The sequence below is a fragment of the Monodelphis domestica genome, chromosome 2, assembly GCF_027887165.1.
Source record: "Monodelphis domestica isolate mMonDom1 chromosome 2, mMonDom1.pri, whole genome shotgun sequence".
NCBI lineage: Eukaryota > Metazoa > Chordata > Mammalia > Didelphimorphia > Didelphidae > Monodelphis > Monodelphis domestica.
The window spans coordinates 26,584,506-26,607,400 of NC_077228.1; the positions used below are offsets into that span (position 1 = coordinate 26,584,506).

Here is a 22,895-nt window from a genome sequence, read left to right on the forward strand (position 1 = left end):
CAGGGTAGAACTTTGGACTTTTGTTTTTCTTGACATGACTGCTGACCTCACAAAAATTATTCATTTAAAAAGTATTTGCTTCTAAAGAATGGGGAAAACAGGAGAATCTGATCACTTCATCTCTAACAAGTCAGTCAAATGGCCCAGTTTCCCCCCTAAATTACAAAACACAATAGGTCAATTCAACTCAACAAATATCTGTTTTACAGAAATGAAACTAAGGCTCAGAAAAAGTAAAAGTCATTTGTCCAAAGAGACACAGATAGGAAGTAGCTGAGCTGGGATAGGAGCACACTTCACTTTCCATTATCCTGTGGGGCTTTTCAGGCACTTCCTACCTCTTAGAGTTGTGAGGAAAGGCTCTTTGTAAATGTGATGCACTACAGGAGTGGGAGTTATTATAAGTATTATTATTATCCATCCTCCCAGGCAGACTCTAGATCTTGTTGATGTATGTGTGTATCAGTGTGTGGGTGTGCAGATGTGGGAGGATTGGCAGAACAATAGAATAAAGATTTAGATTTAGATTGGGATGTCCTCCAGAAAAGGAGACCAGGATCTTCACAGCCACAACCCAGGGAGAAGGTGCATTCCTATTGGCAGATGGGGAATTATCGCCCCCAAACCGGTTTGGTCAGTCTCATTAGTGACTCAAGCAGTTGACCAGAGTCTAGAATCCTGTTTCTGTGGGAAGAGGGATGAAGGGCAGGTAGGGAGAGGTGAGCATACCATGCAAGATCAAATGTTAAACCATTATATAAACAAGAACTTCACTCTTTGTTTCATCTCTATAACTCAGTTTCTTCTTCTGCAAAATGAGAATTATAACCATGGTACCTTCTTCACAGAGCTATTCCAAGACCTAAATGAGATATTATGAAAAGTGCCTTGTAAGCCTTCAATTACATATGTAAAGGGAGATTGTATTAGTATATGACCACTTTAGTATGACATCAATATTACCTACAGCACCTTCTTCTTTGGGTATTTGGTTGAGAAATTCAAATGGGATAATTCCTGACATTAAACAAAAAGAAACCCTTATCTTCTTAGAATGGATACTAAGTATTAGTTCCAAGGCAAAATAGTGGTAAGAGCTGGGCAATGGGGGTTAAATGACTTGCCCAAGATCATAGTCCTAGGAAGTGCTGCTGATATTTCTAAATTCATTCATTATACACTGCTTTGCAAATTTGCAAAGTGCTTTCTATGATTTCATTTGAAAGGAGAAAAATCCTGGGAAGTAGGTGGGCACTGAAAGTATTGCTATCACCATTTTATAGATGACAAGACTGAAGTGAAGAGGTTAAAGTGGCTTGTCCACACTCACAAAGCAAATAAGTGTCTGAGGCCGGATTTGAACTTTGACTTTCCAAACACCTGGTCAGAATATGCTACTTAGCTACATTCTGTCAGAAATGGTTTTCCTGATACTAAATCCTTCCATCCAGTCATTCATTGCTATCTAAAAGTCAGTTTTATTCAGTTATTTTTAACAGATGTTTAAAATCCAGGTATCAAAAAAAAAAAATGGATTGAGTGTCTCATACCTAGGGCTTTCCTTGTACTAACTTGCCTTTGGGGAAAGAGTCCCACCAAACCCAGTAACAAGTTATCCATAACTTCCAGGTTTTAGGAATTTAAGATATAATGGGCCCGGAGATGATGAAAGGAGCCCCAGAGAAAAAATAGAGACGAGGTTTAGTGAAGGCTGAGAGGTTTAGCGAAAGAGAGCTGTCATTGGATTCAGGAAAACCAGAGTTCAAATTCAGCTGGACATGAGTAACTTATCCTATCAATACGCCTGGGAATCTTTCCAAGGCTTTAAGTTACATGTGATTTAAAGCGGTCCAGCATTGCTAAAAGTACTCAGCTCTACCATTTCCTTTGACTCTCAGCCAAGCCTACGTTCTTTGTGTCTCATTTTCCTTTTCTATACAATAGCCCACATGGGTCCGAGTAGGAAGGGACACGAGCAGTTGGCAATTCCAACCTCCTCATTTGACAGAAAAGGAAACTGAGGCTTGGGAAGTAGAAATGACTTGGTGTGTCCCACAGCAGGAGGGCAGGAGTTCAAAACCGGTGGTCTGACTCCAGAGGCAGCCTGGGCTAATCCCACTACCTCCCACTGTACACCATGGAGTGTTTGGAGAGTTACTCTGTATTTTATCGTACAGAGTATCCACAAGAAGATATTGTAGCTTGTTTAGCCATACCCCATTGGATTGGAAGTTCCTTGAAGCCTCTCTTTGGATCCCCAGAGCTTAGCACAGTGCCTGGCATATATAGTGGGCGCTTAATACATGTTTACTGATTGATATCCACCTTTCCGCCACAACTCCCGTTCGGGTTCCTAACCCAAAGCAGCTCTACAAAGCCGCCCAGCCCGACAGATAGAATGTAAACTCCGGGAGGGCAGGGGCTGCTTCGCTTTTGTTCTTACAGGCACACTCCCTCCGTTTCATAATTGCTCTCTGAAGGAACAAATGATACCAAGAGTTAAGGGCGACCTAGAGATCTAAAGGCTCAGGGACCGGAGAGGAGGCGCAGAGGCTCGGAGAGCCCAGCAGGGTACAAGAGAGGAGGACCCCGGCTCGGCGCCCCAACCCCGCCCCCTAGATTAGGGCCCGCCCCCGCGCTAACAGCCGAGGCTCTAGGCCCCGCCCCCGCCCCACCCCCCCGCGGCCTCGGAGCCCGGCACGGGCCCGGTTCCACCGGCTGAGGCCCCGCCCCCGCTCTAACAGCCGAGGCCCCGCCTGCGGCGCTCTGCACCGCCCACATCCGTTCGACTTCACTTCCTTCGAGGTCTGGCTGCCGGGACACAGCAAGGAGGAGGAGAAAAAAAAAGGGAGGAGGAAGGGGAGACCGCTTGCTAGCGCCTCGCGCCGCTCCCGCTATGGGACCCCCGCTAGCGTTCCACTTCGCCCTGGGCTGCTGCTACTTCTGCCTGCTGCTCTCCGTCGTCTCTGCCTCCGTGGGAGAAGGGCTCGGAAAGGGTCAGACTGCCTGCCTCCCCCTACCCTGCTGGACCTCCCTGCACCTCCTCCTGGGGCCCTGAACCCCCCAAAACTCTTGGGCTCCCCTGCACCTCCTTCTGGGGCCCTGGACCCCTTAACACTCCTGGGGCCCTGAACCCCCTACCCTGCTGGAGCTCCCCTTCACCTCCTGCTCAGGTCCTGGTTCTCCCAAGCACTCCCGGGACTTCCCCGGCCCCTGCAGTTTTGGATCATCCTCTCTGCTTCTGGAGCCTTTGATGCTAGAACCATTTTGTAGCTTCATCCCACCCCTGCTCCGTGCAGTTCTGGGCTACTTTGAACTCTTGAGACCCTCCAACTCCCAGATCCCCCCTCCCCCAGTCTCTCCAACATCCCCTGCTTCTCCACTCCTTCATTTCCTCCTCTCTACACCTTTTGCACTCCAACTCCCCTGTGAACTTCAAGATGTCCCCTGGTTTCCCAGACTCCTTCTCCACTAGCTTCCTGCATCCCTGCACGCTCCCTTTCTGCTCACCCTGTGCTCCTCCCCCAGCTTCTGGACTGAGCTCTTCTCCCATCCCCCTCCTTCCCTACTAGGAGAGTTGGACCAGATCGTCTGACATCCTGCCCTAGATCTGACACAACCTGGCTGTGTAACCCTGGACCAGTCACTTAACCTCCAAGTATTCTAGACAACTCTCTAAGCCTATACATTTCAGAGAAGGTAGCAACTTGCTTTGGTGAAGAGATTTTCCTGATCAGGGAGTTCCCCATCCTGGTTCAATCTCAGTTCCAGTTGTTTTTGCCTTGGTATCCCTCTTGCCTAGTAAACAATAAGTTCTTGCCATTTGATTGACTCTCTCTGTCCTTCAATTTAATCCTTACCACACTCCAGAGGGAGGTGCTATTATCCTTATTTTAAAGACAAGATAACTAAGGGGGGAAATTTAAGTCACTTACCCAGGGGCATATAGCTGATACATGTCTGAATCAGGATTCAAGCCCAGTTCTTTCTAATTCTAAATCTATCCACTGTCCCACTGGACTATCCTTGACCTCCAGAAGGAGCAAGCTCCTTGGATTTGAGGGAGAGCTGGTCCTGAAGTCAGAAATACCTGAATTCCAAGCCAGCTTCAGACACTTAACTGAAGGCAAGTTTCTTAAGCTCTTTCTGCCTCAGTTTCATCAACTATAAAATGAGGATAATAATAGCAGTGACCTCTCAGGGTCATTGTGAGAATCAAATGAGATAATATTTGTAAAGAAGTTTGTAAGCCTTAAAGTAGTGTGTGTGTGTGTGTATACATATATATATATATATATATATATATATGCTAGCTATTATATTATTGTGAATGTAAATCCTTGAAGTATTTTTTACACAAACCCCTCTTAACCTTAGAGAAGTCCTTGCACAGCAGAATGTAGGAAGGAGTCCTTGACATGGATGGCATTTGGTGAAGGCTCTGAGAATAATATAGGATTCTTTTAGGTTGGTTTGCTAATGACCAGAGCCATTTAACCTCTGGGCAGGTGACAGCTTGGCTAGACTTCTCTGGAGGTTCCATGTGGGCATGAAATTGCATGGGATCTCAGCAACTAGACAAATATTGCTTCTTCCTAGGATTGGCCCTTCCTGGGAAAGAAATAAACAGGGCCTGAAGGACTTCAATAGAGCCTGGATCTGAAACTGTGAGGAGACAGTGAAAGAGGATAGGATATTACTGTTGTTAGATCTTAAAGGGACCTTGAATCTACTAGGTTATCTAGTAGAACTTTGTTATAGCATGAGAAGATAGCTTTTCTTGTGGGCTTTTCTCAGACAGGGACAGATTGGATCAAGGGATGGGATAATTTTGTGTAAAGTCCTCTTTTAAAAAAATAGGAATAACTCACATTTATATATCTCTGTGAGAGTTTGCCTAGTAAAGTACCTGATTACAAGTCTGACTTTCCTCATTCTAATACAAATAGCTGGCATTCCTATGGGTTGTCTCCAAAGTCTTAATGTGGTTTTAAGCTTTAATAGATTAAAGGTCATGCAGCTAACAAATGACAGATAAAGAACTCAATCAATCAGTAACCATTTTATCAGTAACCATTAGGTACTTACTATATTCCAGGGGCAGATACAGTGGTACAGTGGATAGAGTGCTGACCCTGTAGTTGGGAGGGCCTGAATTCAGTCTGGTCTCAGATACTTCCTAGCTGTGTGACTCTGGGCAAGTCACTTAACCCTGTTTGCCTCAGTTTCTTATCAGTAAAATGATCTGGAAAAGGAAATTACAAACCCACCCTAGTACTTCTGCCAAGAAAACCCCAAATGGGGTTATGAAGAGTCAGACACAACTGAACATCATCTTCATCATTATGTGTCAGGTCCTGTGCTAGGCACTGGGGTTACCAAGGCCAAAGTGAAATAGTTCTCCCCTTGACTTGTTGATCACTGTGGATAGCTCAGAGGAGGAGGAATCTTGGATCAGGATCCCTTTTGGTGTTTATTGGTTCAGTCACTTGGTAATGCGATGTGTAAAACTGCTCTTCTACAACTTTAGTGAGTAGTGGATCCTATAGCAGAATTTTCAGCTTGAAGATAGAAAAGGATGGCTGGGGACAGTCACAGCATCTCTGACGGGAGGGACCTCAACCCTACATAGTCTTTCTTCTTTCAGTTTCCTCTATAGTATCCCCAACAAGTGAACATCCATACCATGTTTGCAGACCTCCCAGGAGCCCACCACCTCTAGAGGCAGACAATCCATTCCTCTCAGAGATAGCACTTATGTTTAGGAAGTTCTTCCTTAATCCACCTCTTTTGCAACATCACAAAATTTTCCCATTGTTTCTCCTTTCTAAAGCCAAATTAAAGAACAAAATCCAATCTCTCTTCCATGTGACAACCCTTTAGATGCTTGAGGACAGCTATTTCCTGCTCCTCCATCCCAAGACTCCTCTTTTCCAGTCTAAACAATATCCCTGATCCCTTCAGCTGGGCCTCTCATCACATAGACTTGAAGCCTATCACTTTCCTGTGCTGGGCAATCTCCAGCATGCACACTTGACTTAGTTTCAGGAAAACCCACATGCTCTCCTCCCCCTCAGCTCACTGACTCTGTGGCCTTGGGTATGCCTTATTGCTGCTGGGAACTTAATTTTTTTGTGTGTGAAGTAACAGCAATTATCTGCCTACCTGATGACAATAGAGGTCAGTGTGAGGGCCCAGAGAAATGGGATCATGTGACACTTTGTAGATCCCCTGTGACTGCATCAATGTCAGCCTCATGGTTGCTTTTCACAATGGAAAAGTTTATTTTAAGCCTTTGTCTTTCCAGGTTTTGGGGATCACATTCATTGGAGAACATTAGAAGATGGAAAGAAAGAAGCAGCTGCCAGGTAGGTGGGATCACTCCAGGTGATCTTGTTGGAAAACTCAGGACCCACCCTCCAGAAGGGCTGGGGAAGGTGTGCTACCATGGAAAAGATTCTGGCTTTAGATTCTGTGTCTTTACTGCCTGCATGACCTTGAGAGAATCACTTCCCTGGGCCTCAGTTTCCTGATCTATAAGATGAAGAGGTTGTGTACTAGGTAACCTCTGGGGGACCTTACCAGCTCCAAGTTGGTGATCCTTCTTGACTCAGATTTCAGGAAGGGGTATAAGGCTCTACTGGAAAGCAGGAGATGGAGCTGAATGATTGCCCAAGCCTTTTTTTTTTAAACCCTTATCTTTTGTCTTAGAATTAAAAATGTGTATTGATTCTAGGGCAGAAGAGTGGTAAATTACCCAAGAATTTTAAACTGAATTGGATTGGTTAGCATGGGGTAATGTTCTGAGTATGATAAATTAATTTGGTAGGTTAGCAGTGACCAATAAATTGGGTCAATGGCCTTTCTCAATGACCAAAGACCCCAGGTAGGGCTCAGCAGCCTTAATATAGTTTGAGGGAGTAAGTAGTTGGGTAGGTAGAGAAGACAATACTATTGATTACAGGGTAGACAGCTGGGATTGTGGGGAGAATGTGATTTTTTAAAAAGGCTAGCACACCCCTGGAACTAATGACCATCCCTTTCTGACAATTAAGGACTGTGAATTGTTTTATGGAACCCATCAGCATCTTGCTGACCATCTTAGTGGATCCAAGTGAGTTTGTTAGGGAGGTAAAACCTTCCTTAATTGTACAAAGACAGGCAGGGATGGTTTCAAATGCTGGCTTTGCTCCTTTGAAGTTCTGGGAGCCTCAGTTTCCCCACCTGTAAAAGAAGGGTTCAGACTGGCAGAAGTCTGGGGACTCTCTCAGCATTTAGTCCTCTGACCAGTTTTCTGGGGGGAGGGGGATCATTATTCCACATTTTTCTGGAGCAGAAGCCAAAGTTTTGGAGAAAGTGGGGTCTAGATAACTCAGCCCCCGCCCCATGGCCGGAATTAGTGGTTTGGGGTACAGTTATCCAGACTGGAGCGAGAGGAGAGTGGATTTTTGGACACTGTGGCCCCTTGGAGCTACTCCTTCCAGTGCTCTCCTGAACCCTTTCCCCTGCGTGAGACACGTGAGACACTTCCTTGGCCCCGCGCCCTCAGTTACCATAGCAACCCGGCCGGTTTCCGGCCCACCCCTTCCCCTGCTTCGATGTTGTGCACTGATTGGCTGGGTTAACTGCGTACCGATTGGCCGAGAATGTCGAGCGGAAGCTCGGATAGCGCTTCCGGAGGCTCGCGTTGGCTGCCCCGGCAGTGGTCTTGCGGATAATCATGCCGCTGGTGGTTTTGTGTGGGCTGCCGGACAGCGGCCGGAGCCGGCGCGCAGATGAACTCCGTACGGCGCTGGAGGCCGAGGGTCGCCCAGTAACGGTCGTTCGTGATGCCGACGTGCTGGGGCCCGATGGACCGGCAGCACTGCTAGAGGCCTACACAGACCCGAGCCGCGAGAAGGCGCTGCGTGCGGCCCTCAAGGCGTCGGTGGAACGCGGGCTGGGTCCCCGCTCCGTTGTCCTCCTCGACTCACTCAACTACATCAAGGGCTTCCGCTACGAGCTCTACTGCCTGGCCCGGGCGGCGCGCACCCCGCTTTGCCTACTGTACACCCTGAGGCCGCAGCCACGAGCACTGGGCTCGGGGGACAGCAGCCCAGCTCAGGCCAGGTCACCGACCCTCAGCTGGAGGCCCGGGGCAGCGGCCCTGGATTCCCTGGAGGAGTCATTGGATCAGGGCCCGGAGCCTCAGACCAAAGGAGTCGAGGCAACCCAGAGGCGGAAGGCACTTGGACCAGAAGAGAGGCTAGGACATGGGGTTGTGGGGGATGGAACTGCTGATGTTTGGGAGTTGGAGCAGATCGGGGGGCCGGGAACCCCGGAACCTGGGAGCCAGGAGGCGGCACCGGACCCCTGCTTTCCTCCGGAGCTCCTGGATGCCCTGGCCCAGCGGTTTGAAGCCCCAGACTCCAGGAATCGCTGGGACCGGCCCCTATTCACGGTGGTGGGCCTTGAGGATCCCCTGCCCTTGGCCCAGATCAGGGCAGCCCTCTTTGAGAGCCAGGTACCCGCACCCCATCAAGCCACCCAGTCCCAGCCTCTGTCATCCACCAATTTCCTACACCAGTTGGACCAAGTCACAAGTCAAGTTTTGGCAGCCCTGATAGAGGCTCAGAAAACTGCTGTTCCTGGGGACTGGTTGACTATGCCAGGGACCACAGAGAGGCTGCTGTTCACTCGACCCCTTTCCATGGCTGAACTGAGCCGCCTCAGGCGCCAGTTCATCTCCTACACCAAAATGCATCCTAACAAGGAGAACCTGCCCCAGCTGGCCAACATGTTCTTGCAGTACCTGGGGCAGAGCCTCCACTGAAGGGAGGGAAGGAGCTGGAAAGCCTGAAGCTGCCCCCCCCCCTTCTCCACCCCATCAGATGGTATAACAACCTCATGATTTGATGACAATCTTAATTAACTTCAGATTGTGGGCTGTGAAGATGGGAAAGTGACCTGAAGGCTGATTGAATGTGACTCCTCCAGAGAAGAGGGCTTTAGGTGGACAAGGAGGGGGGTGAGGAGTGGGTTTAGCTTGTGTTCTTTTTTGGAAGTAGCAGATTTTTGCCCTTCTCAACCTTGGAGGCAGCCAGGGAAGAGAATCTATAAAGAGCTGACAGAATTCTGCTTGTGAGTCATGCAACAATAAAGGGTTTATTTAAAAAAAAAATAGGAGTCACTCATTACTAGTACCAGGTTCAAAGGGAGCTAGAGGCCCCTAAATTCAAAAAGAAATGTTTCTCTGGATTGCTGTGTTCTATGGTTGGTGATGGTTTGGTTTATATTGTATGATTGGCCTTGAAATAAGAGAGATGATAGCCTGAAAGAGTCCTGGACATCTGTACTCACTGTGACCTTGTAAAATATTGGTGACCCTTGAAGCCGGCATTTTTATAGCCCTGAGCAGGTGGTGTAGTGAAAAGGACATGACAGTGAGTGACTGGGTCCCACTGTTGTCACTCAAATCTGGGTGGTCTTGGATTAGTCACTCACTTTTTCTGGTGCTTAAACAAAAATGATGGGGTTTGTGAATTTGGATGGGGGGAAAATAACATCTTTATTTTAATATTTGGGCTTTCTTGTTATCTTTTTTTTTTTATCTATGCCTTCCAAATTAGAATCAATACTAAATATCAGTTCTAGGCAGAAGAGCGTTAAGGGCAAATAGGGTCAAGTTACTTGCCAGGTCAAGTTACACAGCTAGAAAGTGTCTAAAGTCAGGTTTGAACCCAGGATCTCCCATCCTTAAGCCTGGCTCTCTATCCACTATGTAATCCTATTGAATGCTTTTAAGTGTCTTGAGAAGGGATATGTAGGCTTCATCAAATTGCCCAAGGGATCCAGGATACACAAAAGATTAGGAACCCCTGGATTAAAGGATCAATTAAGGTTTTTTCTAACTAATTTTCTATTTCTGGAGGTCCTCACATTTGGCTTTATGTGTTCTGGCTTCTATGTTTTTAACATTTTGAGTTCTATAATTCTAGCATCAGTGCCAGTGGCTATTATGAAAATGCCAGAACCAGAAACTACCTGACACATTCTTTAAGTTCCCTGGCTCCTTTTACAGATGAGGAAATGGAAGACCAGAAACAAGAGGAATTGAATTGCTCTAAATTAGAACCCAAGAGTACTGAACCCAATAACTCCAGGGCTTTATTTCCTCACAGTCAATGGAAAGACCAGGAAGTTGAGTTGGAAAAGATGAGAGGTAGGGCTTGGAGCAGGACTCAGCTACTTGGCAATGGAAGTAACCTCCAAGGGCAATCAGTCGGGCCACAAACATTTACTAAATACTTGCTGTGTGCTCAGTACTATGAATGCAGAATCCAAAATGAAACAATCCCAGCCCTTAAGGAACTTATATTCTCCAAGGAGAGAAGACATGCAGAATTTTATCTTGTAGTGCTGCTATACTGAAGACCACTAAGCCTTTCCATCTGTTGTATAGCTGAACCTCCTCTAGGGTTGTACTCCCCACCAATGTGTGAGCTCTCTGCATCTATCTGCAGTTTTTAGCACAATACTTGACACAGACATGTTAAATACCTTTTCCTTCCTGATGAGTGGTCTTTCATCCTAGGCTAGGCTTAATTACCTCAAAATGAAGGAGAAAGCAGTCTGCTTCATGTTTGGACGGTCCTACTTCTTAAGACTTGTTACTGGAGCTGAAATTAGCTCCTGTGTGTCCCATCCCTACTTTTCTCTTCTCTGGATCCAAGCAGAGCAAGTAACAGAAATTAACTTGTTTCAAAAGAAATGAGCTTCTCTTAATTAGTATTCATGGAACATTGTAGGTGGGGGGAATAGGCCATTTTGGGAGAAGCAAACCTCAAAGGGTATATATGGGATTTTGATGTGAGATGAGTTTCCTGTTCAAGGAGTATGGTGGTAATCTTCAGTGTGCCAAAAGGTCTTTTGGTTCACTTGTTGGTGTTTGCTCCAGCAATGAAGCCTTAGACTGTTTTAGGAGTTGCTGTAGCCAAAATAAAAAAATCCCCTAGTGATCAGTGATGAGAGCTTAGGCTGGTTCTCGATACTGAAATATAGTTTGTCCACTTTGTTCTAGAGCCATGATGGTAAACTTATGGCACATGTGCCAAAGAGGGCATGGTTGCTATAGCCCACCAGAGTTAGTTACTAGAAAGGCAGAGGGAATTGAGTGGAGCTGCTTCCTTCCCCCTCTCCACCACACTTGAGGATGTTTTCTTTCACATTACCTATCCCTCTGCCCATCAGCCCAATGGGGGTGCTTTCTCTCTCCCTTCTGGAGTAAGGTGGGGAGCACTTGGTCTCTGGGAGTGGGGGAGGGAAACATGGCACACAGCCTCTAAACGGTTTGCCCTCACTTTCCTAGAGTTTGCACTCCATTGGCAAGGTCTTTTTGAACCCATAATTATCTAGATGCATCAGAAGACTATGTCCCTAGGGAATTCTATTAAAATGTTGATGCTTTAAAAAAAAATACTCTGGGTAGCTAGATGACTTGGTGGATTGAGAGCCAGGCCTAGAGATGTTTAAATTCAGCCTCAGACACTTCCTAGCTGGCTGAACCTGGTAAAATCACTTAATTCCCATTACCTAGCATTCTGCCTTGAAACGAATACTTAGTTCCAAGCCAGAAGGTAAGGGTTTAAAAAAAAATACTCTTGCCAATTCCCCTTGCCTTCTGACCAATAGGACACACTTTCCTAAATAGGAAATCTAGTTATGCCAAACAAATGGACTTTATCTAAGGTATATGTTTTAGTCCCTTCCTCTAGTCTGAGGTTTGTCCTGACCTCATTTCCAGGGAGGATTTTTAAGACAATCGAGAGAACAAGATGTATGAGAATTCATCCCTTTTGAGGCTGGATTAGTAAATTGTTCTCACTGTTCCCTTATTTTATTTCCTAAGTGGGCTGCCCCTGATGGTGATCATTCACAAGTCCTGGTGTGGCGCATGCAAAGGTATGTATACACATATGTGCTAGGTATTTTTGTGTCTATGAAGGATATGCACATCCTCCCTCCAGAAGGCATTTTTTTCTACCTTGTACTTTTTGGTGGTGATTTGGAGGTTCAGAAGAAAACCAGGATACTGTCCCTGTCCTGTGAAAGCTTATTGTCTGTCTCATCCAGACACTGTGCCAGAGGCACAGTGAAATGGCTCTGTGTGAATCTTGTCTCTATCCTTTATTGCCTGCATAACTGGGGCAAATTAAGTCACCTCTCTGCCTCATCTGTAAAGTGAACATCATTGATTTGTATGGGAAACTTTTCTGGTCTCCCATGACACTGTACTCTTATGTTCTACTTGAGAGGCAGCTTGATGTAGCAGAGAGAATGCTACAAGACCTGGGTTCAATCCTGCCTCAAACATTGAATAGGTGTAGAAATACAAGAGATAGCTGGGGTCTTAGAGATTATCTAGTTCAACCCCCTCACTTCACAGATGAGGAAACTGAGGCCCAGAAATGTTAAATATCTGCCCAAGATCATACAGATGGTAAATAGCAGAGCCAGGTTTAGCCTCAATTTTCTCATCTGTAAAATGAGGGGACTCGACTAACTGACCACTAAAGTTATTCCTTAACCTATGATTTCATGTTTTCTCCATTCCATCCAAACCTCAGTATTTTCCATCTCTTATTCTTGCATTGTCCTTTCCTTCCTTCATGCATCTGCTCATGCTGTCCTTCTTCCACTGTCTGAGGCCTTTTCTTACCCACATGACTCAGATTAGGTGCAGCCTCCTTGATGAACTGACTTTCTTATCCTTTTCTCTTCACTAGAGCCCTCTCCTCTACACTAATCCCATTCTGCCTCATATCCTAAACTATGTCTGGGCCTACCCAATAGACTGTAAGCTCCATGAGGGCAGGGTTTGTGCCACTCTGTCATCTTTGTACATCTTTCCCTGAGCATAATACTTTGTACCCAGTAAGTGTTTAAGAAATGCTTTAATGGCATAAAGACTGTCCAGTGCCCTTGGTGGCATCTTGTTATTTGGAGAAGCCACAGGATACCATGAAAACCCTGGGCTTGAATCTGATTCTGCTCCTAACCCAGGGCCTCATGTATAAAATAAAGGTTTGGACTGAGGGGCTTCTGAAGGCTCTTCCAGGCAGAGATTGAGGATCCTAAGAAACATAACTTCCCTCCCTCCCTGGGCCTCAGGTTTCCTCAATTCTAAAAATGAATGGGTTGGACTAGATGAACTTCAGTGGTTCTAGATCAAGGATCCTGATGCTGAGAAGCAGCCTGGCTGATTTGGCGTTCAGGAGTCTGAGACTTGAATTCTTACCTGAGACACGTGTTATTGATATTGGGTAAGCCACTTCTTTCTCTGAGCTTCAGTCTTCTCATGTAAATAGGGGTCATCATCGTAGCTCTAGCACTTATATAGTGCTTTGAGGTTTGCAAAGCACTTGGCAGACATCCTATTTTCATATAATATTTGCACAGGGTTGTTTGTTCTAAGGAGAGTGTCTTTATAAGCCTGAAAGCACTGTAGCAACAGGCACAGTTATGATAAAGAAGCTCCCTTGTGACAGGGGACAGGGTTTAAATTAAGTGAAGACAGACCTTCTTTTGAATCATTTTGTCCTTTTTTGTTTCTTTTTGTTTCTTTTTTAAATCAGCATTAAAGCCCTTGTTTGCGGAGTCCAAGGAGATCTCAGAGCTTGCCCACAATTTTATTATGGTCAATCTTGAGGTAAGGTTGGAGGAGGTTCCCTGTTTGTTGGGAGTAAAGGGGCCAAGATAGAACTTAGTACGTGAATTGTGATGGGGTTCCCCTTAACTTGTCAGAGAGTGTCAGAGTTGATGCTTTGCATGGTGCCTCACATACTGTAAATGCCTAATACTTTTTCATTCATTGGAATAGACTTCATTGGAGTGGCCATCTTCAACCTGTGTGGCCCAGCTTGGGTGCCTAGGGATGGATATTAGTCATAAGTCATGTATGAGGGTCACTGATCCTCCTAGAAATGTGTTTACACACATATAACTTCCTTTTGGAACTATAGGTGGGTTCTTACTATTAAATTTTTTTTTTAATTTATTTTTTCATCGCCTATATTTCCCATTATTGCATGTTCTCTTCTCCCTCCCAGAATCCCTTATAATGAATGAAGTATAAAAAAGAGGAGAGTTTTTCAGAATTGACCAAGTCATCCACCAAGAGTCTTACATAGTATAGTGTTTTTTATTTAGCTTAATTGTTTTCATTGAACAGAAATCTGTTTTCTCTTTCTTCTCCCCATTGTTAAAGGGGGGAGGCACCTTGAAACAAATATGCTTAGAACAAAATTCCATCAGTTGCCACGTCCCCAAAATATGTTTCTATTTATCAGTACCCAGAGTCCATCAAATCTGTCAGAGATGTTAGCTTTGTTAGCTGGTTGTGTTGATCAGAGTTCTTGAGTCTGTCAAGGTTCTTTGTCTTTACAATACTGTTACTATTAAAATCTTTCTTTCAATTCTATTCCACTCTGCATCATTTCATACAAGTCTTTTGAGGTTTCCTTGAACTATTCCTTTTATCATTTCTTGAAGCACAGCAATATTCCATTAGATTCACATACCATAATTTGCTTGGCGTGGATACTCCTATGAATATCTTTATACATATGAGTCATTTTCCTCTTTGTTTTTTTTTTATTTCGTTGGGCCTTAGACGTAGTAGTAATATCTCTGGATCAAAGGGAATACACAATTTAGTAACTTTGGGAACATAGTTCCAAATCCCTTTCCTGCATGGCTGGACATTATGTGTAGCTGTTGTCCATTGACCTCCAGTGCCTCCACCTTCCTTCGTCAGTCACTTCAGTGTCCCAGCATCTCTTTTCCTCCCCAGATCCTGCCCTCATATTAGTTTACTTCAACATACAGATCACTAGTCCTTCCCTCAGACATCTCAGTCTCTCAGTTCCTCAGCTTCCTCATTTCTCATACTCTGCTCCTCTACTCCACCTCAGCCCTACACAGAGATAGTCATACCTTTAATCTTGCCATCACACACAAACAGTCCATTTCCATGAATTCTGAAATTCATTGATCTAATCACAATATATTGGCTTTCTACCTTTCCCTCTGGCTTGCAACTTCAAACCCCTTCTTCATCCTCACTGTGACTTCCAGTCCCTTGACCCCTCCGTCATTCTCTCCCTGCCCATCACCACTGTCCTAGTCATACTTCTTTCCACATTTTAACCCCCTGGTGAACCCAGTTCAACTCTATCCTGTCCTCTTCTCTCAAGTTTTGTCTCCTTATCTTATTATTGTTCTTGCCCTGTCAGACCTTGGCCTCAGATCACTCCCATCATCTTTATTTTACTCACATGCTGCTGAATGAAGCTGGAGAAAAACTGCTGACTAGGTCCACTACAGATCTGGTCCATCATCTTGACTGGGCCCTCCCTGAGGCAAGACCTTCCTGAAGTTCCATCTCATAACCTTTGCTCTTCCATGCTACTTCACATCAGTCTTTGGGGCTGCTTTTTGTACCAAAATCTCCTGTGGATGTGGACAAGATGAGATACATGAACTCTGCTGCAAGTCAGTATGTTAGTGCTGGCTATTGTGCCCTTGCCATGCTTTGGGAAGAGGGAGCCTCCCTAACTAATTCACTTTCCCAAATTCATAGCAGCTTTTCCAAACTTTTTGTCCTCAAACCTCCCATAACCCCCTCCAAACCCTCTCAGCCAAGAAAATATTTCATCTTTCACTGAAAAAACTAAGGCTGTTTGCTGAGAGCTCTCTCTCTTCTCCCCTCCTCATCTCCCATCACCCAAATGTCTTTTGCCATTGTTTCCTCCTTCACCACTGGCTCACATGAAGAGGTGGCCATTCTCCTGAGGGCAAACCCTTTTGCATCCTTAAGTGATCCCATTCCATCCCAACTCTTCCCACAGATTGGCTCCTTTGTTATTTCCATGCTCTCACTTACCTTCAGTCTCTGTCTACTAGTTGCTTCCCTCTACCTAAAGACAAACTCATGTCTCTACCAGCTTCAAAAAACCCTCATTATTCCATCCTCACTGGCCATCATCTCACAGTTCTCTTTTCTGACTAACCTCCTTGAGGAGGCCATCTATAATAGGTGCCTTCACTTCTCATCCTCCTCTCTTGTAACTCTCTGTGGTCTGGCTTCCAAGCTCATCATTCCACTGAAACTTCTCTTTAAAGTTTCCAGTGATCTCCTGGCTGCCAAATCCAATGGTCTTTTCCTTCTTTCTTTTTTAAACCCTTACCTTCTGTCTTAGAATCACTCACTAAATATTGGTTCCAAGCAGAAGAGCAGTAAGAGCTAACAGTTGGGGTTAAGTGACTTGCCCATGGCCACATTTGAACCCAGGACTTCCTGTCTCTAGGCCTGACTCTCTATCCACTGAGACATCTTAGTGCTTCTCAGTCATCCTTCTTGACCTCTTTGCAGCCTTCGACACTAGATCACCCACTTCTCCTTGACACTCTTGTCTCTAGGTTTTGGGGACTCACTCTCTCCTGGTTCTTCTCCTCTTTTTGACCTTGGCTGTATCCTCATCCAGATCCCACCTTCTAAGCATGGGTGCCCCACTGGGGTCTCTGCTGGGCCCCTTTCTCTCTCCTTACTCCTACACTTGGGGATCTCATTAGCTTCCATGCACCCAATTATTATCTCTGCTAATGATTCTCAGATCTTCCTATTTATCTCTAACCTCTCTGCTGACCTCCAGTCTTACCTCTCCAGCTTCCTTTGAGACATCTCAAACTGGACGTCCCAGAAGACATCTTAAACGCAGTATATCTAAAACAGAACTCATGGTCTTTCCCCCATGCTTTCTCCTCCTCCTACCTTCCACCCTCCTCCCAGGCCTAGACTCCTGGCTCTCTCACCTCCTATATTCAAGCTGCTGCCAAGGCCTGCTGATGCCACCTGTGTAGTGTCTCAGATACACCCCCCACCTCTCTCCTCTGCCACTGCCCCCACCTTAGTGCAGACCCTCATCCCCACACCTGGACTGGCAGAATAGCCTGATGGTGGGGCTGCCTGCCTCAAGGCTCTCTCCAATTCAGCCCTATCTCCACTCAGCTGTGACTGATCTTCTGAAAGCACAGGTCTGCCCATGGTACTCCCCTACTCAAGAAATTTCAGTGACTCCCAGTTACCTTCAGGATCAAATACAAAATCTTCTGTTTAGTATTTAAAGCCCTTTACAACTTGCCCCTCCCCCTTCCAGGCTTCATACATCCATTCCCCACCTCCCCCATCTTATTCTCCAGTGTCCAGTAATCCTGGCTTTCCTCCTGTTCCTTGTCCTGACACTCCATCTCCAGACTCTGCCTAGAATATTCACCTTCCTCATCTCAGCCTCTTTCTAGTCCCTACTGAAATCCTTGCCCTTAATCCTAGTGCCTTCCCTCTGTCAGTTATCTTTCATTCTCTTATCTGTGTCTTGTTTGTACACAGTAGTTCACGTGTTGTCTCCCTCATTAGACTGTGAGCCCCTTGAGGGCAGGGACTCTTGCCTGGAGCTGCCTGGCACAGTATAGGTACTTAATAAATGAAAGAACTTAGTCTTTAACTACATGACTGCTCCCCACCCTCCATATCACCTCCCTATGCCAAGGGGAGGTATCTCCTCCTGGCTGTCCTGTGGTCGAAGCTTTGGCATTCATCCTGTAGCACTCTGGCCGGTCTCCTTTTTACATTCTTGTCCTTGTGTGCATTGTTCTCTTGGGCCTGTTCCTTTCTCCTTGTATAGATTGCCTAGTCTCCCCCCTCTCATAGTTCTTTGTGGTTTCTTTCCACTCCATCATGCTCCATTCCACCCAGGCAGCCTGTGCCTCCTTTCCGTTCCCTTCTTTCCACTTTTTCAGGACCTCAAAAAGTGCTGCTGTAATCCTGGGGGCTGTGTGGCAGCTCTTTTTTGAGTCAGCTCTGCCAGAATTTATGAGGTTTCTGCTGGTGCTAGGATAGAACAGACAAAAGTGGACTTCTTCCTGCCTTCAAGTTATTTGTAGTCTGCTGGGCAGCCTGCTGGCCTGGGGAAAGGATTGGTTTTGATGTTAGTGGGCTTGGATTCAAATCCTGGCACTGTTGTTACCTATGTGACCCATGGGAGAGGCAGAGGCTTTGACTTGAACCGGTTCTCTGACCCCCAACCCAGCACTTGTTCCCATGTGCCATATTGACCCCCACTATATTAGGCAGCACAGGAACTGTCTGGGAGGAGGCCTGGGACACATGCTCTGGGAGCCATCATGGAAGGGTGAGTTGAGAGGACCCTGAGGTCAAGAGCAAGGCTGTTCCTGAAGCTGCTGTGGATGAAGGCGCCTCTGGCCCCTGGGCCCCTGGGGGATGGGTCAGAATTCCAGAGCCCCTTATTCAGAAATCGACTCTTCCTCCTCCGTTGTCCCCAGGACGAAGAGGAACCCAAAGATGAAGCCTTTAGCCCTGATGGTGGTTACATTCCGAGAATCCTTTTCCTAGGTGAGTTCAGCACTTGTGCTCTGGAGGTTGGGCCAGTGGGTGCTTGGTAGTGAAGAGGAGAGGAAGGGAAGGAACATCTACCATGTGCCAGGCTCCATACGGAGCCTTTTTACAAAGATTGCCTCATTGGATGCTCCCAGGCACCGTTGGAGGTCAGCACTATTATTATCTTCATTTTACAGATGAAGGAGCTGAGACGGGCAGAGGGTGCTAGGGTTGGGTCAGCAGGAAGGAAAGGCCCGGGGGACGGGGCCCACCGTCTCCCAGGGCTGAGCACCGGTCAGAGTCCCGCACCTGCCCCATAGTAGATCCTTCCCCTCTCAGGCGGGAAGCCTGTTTTCAAATGTTATTTTTTTGCCTTTATTTTCTACTTAGTAACAACTCTCACAGAAGGGCAAGCGCTAGGCAAACAGGGAAAGGTGACTTGCCCAGGATCACACTACTAGAAAGTACCTGAGGTCAGATTTGAACCTGAGACTTTATCCACTGAGCCACCTCGCTGCCCCTTCTGGCAATTTTCTAAGTGCCTCAGTGGAGGGAGTTTCCTCCTGTGGGGATTCCTTATGCCAATGAAGTCATGGCTCAGCCCTTATTCCCTGTTCCTAGTATTTTTATTAGAGGCAGTGTGATGTTGGGGCTAGAGTACTGGTCTGGGATGGCCTGGATTTGAGTCCTCCTTCAGAGCCCTACCCTCAGTTTCCTCCTCTATAAAATGGGTATGACTTTGGCACCTACCTTCCATGGTGGTTGTGAGGATCAAGTGAGACGTGTGTAAAGTGCCTTAGAGACCTTCACGCACTCTTAGCATGTTGAGTTGTTGTTGTTGTTGTTGCTGTTCTTGTTAACAATAATAGACATTTGAGTTTTGTCTTGTAGATCCCAGCGGCCAGGTGCACCCTGAAATCACCAATGAGAAGGGAAACCCCAGCTACAAGTACTTCTATATCAGCGCTGACCAGGGTACGTTGGGGTGGGAGCATGGCAGCAGCCACCCAGGTTGGCCGAGAAGGAGCGGGTTCGGGATCTACAACAAGTGGAAGCTTTTCGAAGCACCTACTGTGTGCCTAGACCCAGGCAGCAAGCTGGAACTGTAGAGAGCACAGGGGGAAGGGGGGATAAATTCAGCAGCCATTGTATGACCAGACCCAGTTGTAGTTGGTTCCTCTCAAACTTCCCCAGAACAAATAGCTAGGCTGACTAGGCCTCCAGGAGCCTGCCGGGAAGCGCCAGGCCCTTATGTTCCTTGGTGCCTTTCCGGGAAAGCCACGTCACTAACTGGAGCTAGCTGGAGTTGGGGCACGGGGAGCAGCCGACCTGCCTGGGAGACGGGGCTGGGGGTGAGGGAGGGATATGACCCCGACCCTCCTGGAAGCTCCTGGGTGGTTAGCCAGCGCTCAGAAGCCTCCTCAGCTTCCTCCGACTGAATGGGCAGGGCCATCCGAGTATCGTGCCGAAGGCCAGCTTCCCAAACCCACAGGGCGCCCCTCCCTCCCACCTTGGCAGTACTTTCAGTGCTTTTTAGCAAGCTGCTGGTGGGAGTCTTGAAGAGGGACCTGGAGACCTTGCCTTTGGGGGGCCTTCAAGGATTTGCTGGGCTGTCTTGTGGTGGAAGGGTTAGTCTTGTACCAGCAGGTTCGGAGAGGCACTTTGTGCTCTGTGCCTTGAGAGGTCATCCCTGCAGGTCTCTCAACTGGCCTTTTGACACTCTTCTCTGGGTGGGGTGAAATGGACCTTGGCGCCCTTCCTAACTCTGAGATTCTCTGATTTCTTGATCTCATCCTTCCCAACTTTTAGGTTCTGAGTCACCATTCCTCTGCCCCAGGGATTATTGAGGTGTCACTCCCCTGCCCAGGTCTCTCCCACCTGTCGTGTTCCTGGATTCTTTTTCCCAAAGACTCCATGGCTCTCTTTTGTGTGTGTGTGTTTCTCTTCTCTTTTTTTGAAGCCCTTACTTTCTGCCCCATTAACCACTCTAGGACAGAAGGGCAAGGACTAGGCAAACAAGGTTAAATGACTTGCTCAGAGTCGCATAGCTAGGAAGTGTCTGAGGTCACATTGGAACCCAGGACCTCTCATGTCTAGGCCTTGTTCTCTATCCACTCAGCCATGTAGCTGCTCCTCAGGTCTAGCTCTTTTTAAAAGCAGTATAGGTGTTAAGTTTAACAAGGTAGAGGGAAGCTGGGGAGAGCCAGGCCTAGAGACAGGAGGTCCTGGGTTCAAATCAGACACTTCCCAGCTGTGTGGCCCTGGGCAAGTCACTTAACCCCCATTGCCTAGCCCTTCCCACTTTTCTGCCTTGGAACCAATACACAGTATTAATTCCAAGACAAAAGGTAAGGGTTTAAAAACAAAAAGTTTAACAAGATAGTAACAAGATTGTTCGTCTTGTAGCCCCGTCTGGGTTTTTCTTCTTTTTGCCTCTGTGTGATGTCTTCCTATTTTTCCCTTGTTTTTTTTAACAGTGGTGGAGGGGATGAAGGAAGCGCAGGACAAGCTGACAGGTGACTCCTTTAAAAACAAGCATCTGGAAGATGAGCTGTGATGGGTCTGGGAGCTTGTCCCACCCTCCATTGAAATAAAAGTGTTGGGAGGGGGAAGGGAGGAATCTTCTCATGGAAAAGACCAAGAACTGTGGCTTGCACTGGGAGGCAAGACTTGCCCTTCTGAGAAAGGGCTCTGTGCCCTTCAGAAAATCCAGTTTTTCCTTTCAGTTGCATGCCCTGGGATTTCTCCCCTCCTTCCCCACCTCCTTTTCAATATCAATTTGCCGGTTTGCTGTCGAATGTTTGGCCCAAGAATGGGCATCGGATTGCTTTGTGGTTGGGCCCCCCACCACGCAACTTCTTATCCCTTCTTCCCTGTCCTCTATGGCTCATTCAGTAAAAGTGTGGGTGGGAACTTGGACTTAAAGCAAAGCAGCCCATCACTTTCCATTTCCAATGGAAAACTGGAAGGTTGGTCAGTGGCTCTGACCCTACCGGGACACCAGGGAATGTTAGCTCCCTGCCCTTGACCTTCCTTCCTCCCTTCTCTCTCATTTTTTTCTGTTTGCTCCAGGAATTAAGTGAACTTTGAATCAGCTTCCCCCTCCCCCCATCCACCATTGTCGATGTCTGAGCAATGCCTCACATTCGACAGATCCATCCCGGGCATTTCTTCATACTGTATTTTTGTACTAGGGTTTCGAAAATGATTCGTAGTTTAATTAAACTTTTAAATAATACTTTAAAGGAAATAGTGCTGGTTGTTTTTGGTGTGGTTCGGTACTGGGAGAGGCAGACACCACTTCAGAAATGTCCCAGCCTGGTATGACTTGCCACAAAAGCTGGTGAGATTTCCCCATTCCTTGGAGGGTCTTCACATGAAGATTAGATGACCACTTGTTGGGAATATCTGAGAGGATTCCTTGTCATATTTGGATTGGACGCAATAAGGAAGTACGGTGTAGTAGGAAACACTGGATTTGGGGCTCTAGGAGACTTGGGGTTCAGCCCTCTCCTGGTGACCCAAATCTACGTTTCTCAGGGTATCAGTTGGTCTTCATATAGGTCTATATGTTCTCCAGGTGTCATCCAGCTCCAAATCCCATGATACTAAGAACCTGAACATAGTGGCTGACACCAAATTGGAAGTTGGTCTGGCTCTAAGAAGGTCAGTGAACAGTTGGAAGGGATCAGAAAAGTCCTTTGGTAGGAGGCGGTGATAGCTATGCTGAGCCTCAGGGATGCCAAGAAATGGGAAAGAAGGAGGGGGTGTATTCCAGGTGGGGGAAGGGGGCATGGAGATGAGAGATGGGACGTCTTGTATGTGGAGCAGCAAGAAAGCCCATTTGTCTGTACTCTGAAGGGGTAAAATCTGGAAAGGGAGGCCAGAGCCAGAGCGTGAAGGGTTTTAAGTGCCCAAAGGATGTCTGGAGGATTTGAACAAACAGTTCTCAAAACAGCCATTGCAAACTATGAAAGGATGCACCACATCACCAATAACCAGATCAACTGCTGTTTCATCTGAAGCCCAGCAGAATGGCAAAAATATTGGAAAGGATGTGGAAAAGTAGGCACCCCTGATGCATCGTTACTGTTAATCAGTGCAATCGCTTAAAAGGAATTTGGAAATCAGCAAATAAAGTGGCTAAAATGTCTATACCCTTTGACCCAGAGGCTTTACTTTGAGGTATAAACTCCAACGACATCAGAAGGGGGTGGGGGGAAGGCCTCTTCTACAACAAAATAGTTATAGCAACGTTTGTCCTCCTGGCAAAAAATGGAGAATAAAGTAGGTGCTCTGCCACTGGTTAATGGCAAACAAGACATTGTACATGAGTATATGGAATAAACAATGGATATGAATACAGAGAATCGTGGAAAGATTTCCATGAACAGATGCAAACTGAAATAATAAGCAGAGTGAAGAAGACTGCACAATTGACAATAACGTAAGTAGAAAAAAA

At 46.5% G+C, this 22,895-nt stretch overlaps 2 protein-coding genes across 3 annotated transcripts; both read left to right on the plus strand.

Moving 5' to 3' along the window:
* The first annotated feature begins 2,681 nt into the window (after nucleotides 1–2,681).
* Nucleotides 2,682–21,678, plus strand: TXNDC12 (thioredoxin domain containing 12). 2 transcript variants are annotated; one of them, XM_056815139.1, is made up of 8 exons: nucleotides 2,695–2,996; nucleotides 6,308–6,368; nucleotides 11,888–11,940; nucleotides 13,614–13,687; nucleotides 18,379–18,448; nucleotides 19,325–19,408; nucleotides 20,911–20,949; nucleotides 21,506–21,678. In XM_056815139.1, exons 1-8 carry the CDS (start codon nucleotides 2,897–2,899, stop codon nucleotides 21,514–21,516), a joined length of 492 nt encoding a protein of 163 aa, XP_056671117.1. In that variant the 5' UTR covers nucleotides 2,695–2,896; the 3' UTR covers nucleotides 21,517–21,678. The 2 variants fall into 2 exon arrangements, with proteins under 2 accessions (XP_007480241.2, XP_056671117.1); XM_007480179.3 differs by having other exon boundaries at nucleotides 2,682–2,996; nucleotides 20,911–21,678.
* KTI12 (KTI12 chromatin associated homolog) lies at nucleotides 6,400–9,160 on the plus strand. The gene has a single exon (XM_056815138.1). The coding sequence runs from the start codon at nucleotides 7,721–7,723 to the stop codon at nucleotides 8,810–8,812; it is 1,092 nt and encodes a 363-aa protein (XP_056671116.1). The 5' UTR covers nucleotides 6,400–7,720; the 3' UTR covers nucleotides 8,813–9,160.
* Nucleotides 21,679–22,895: the final 1,217 nt, after the last annotated feature.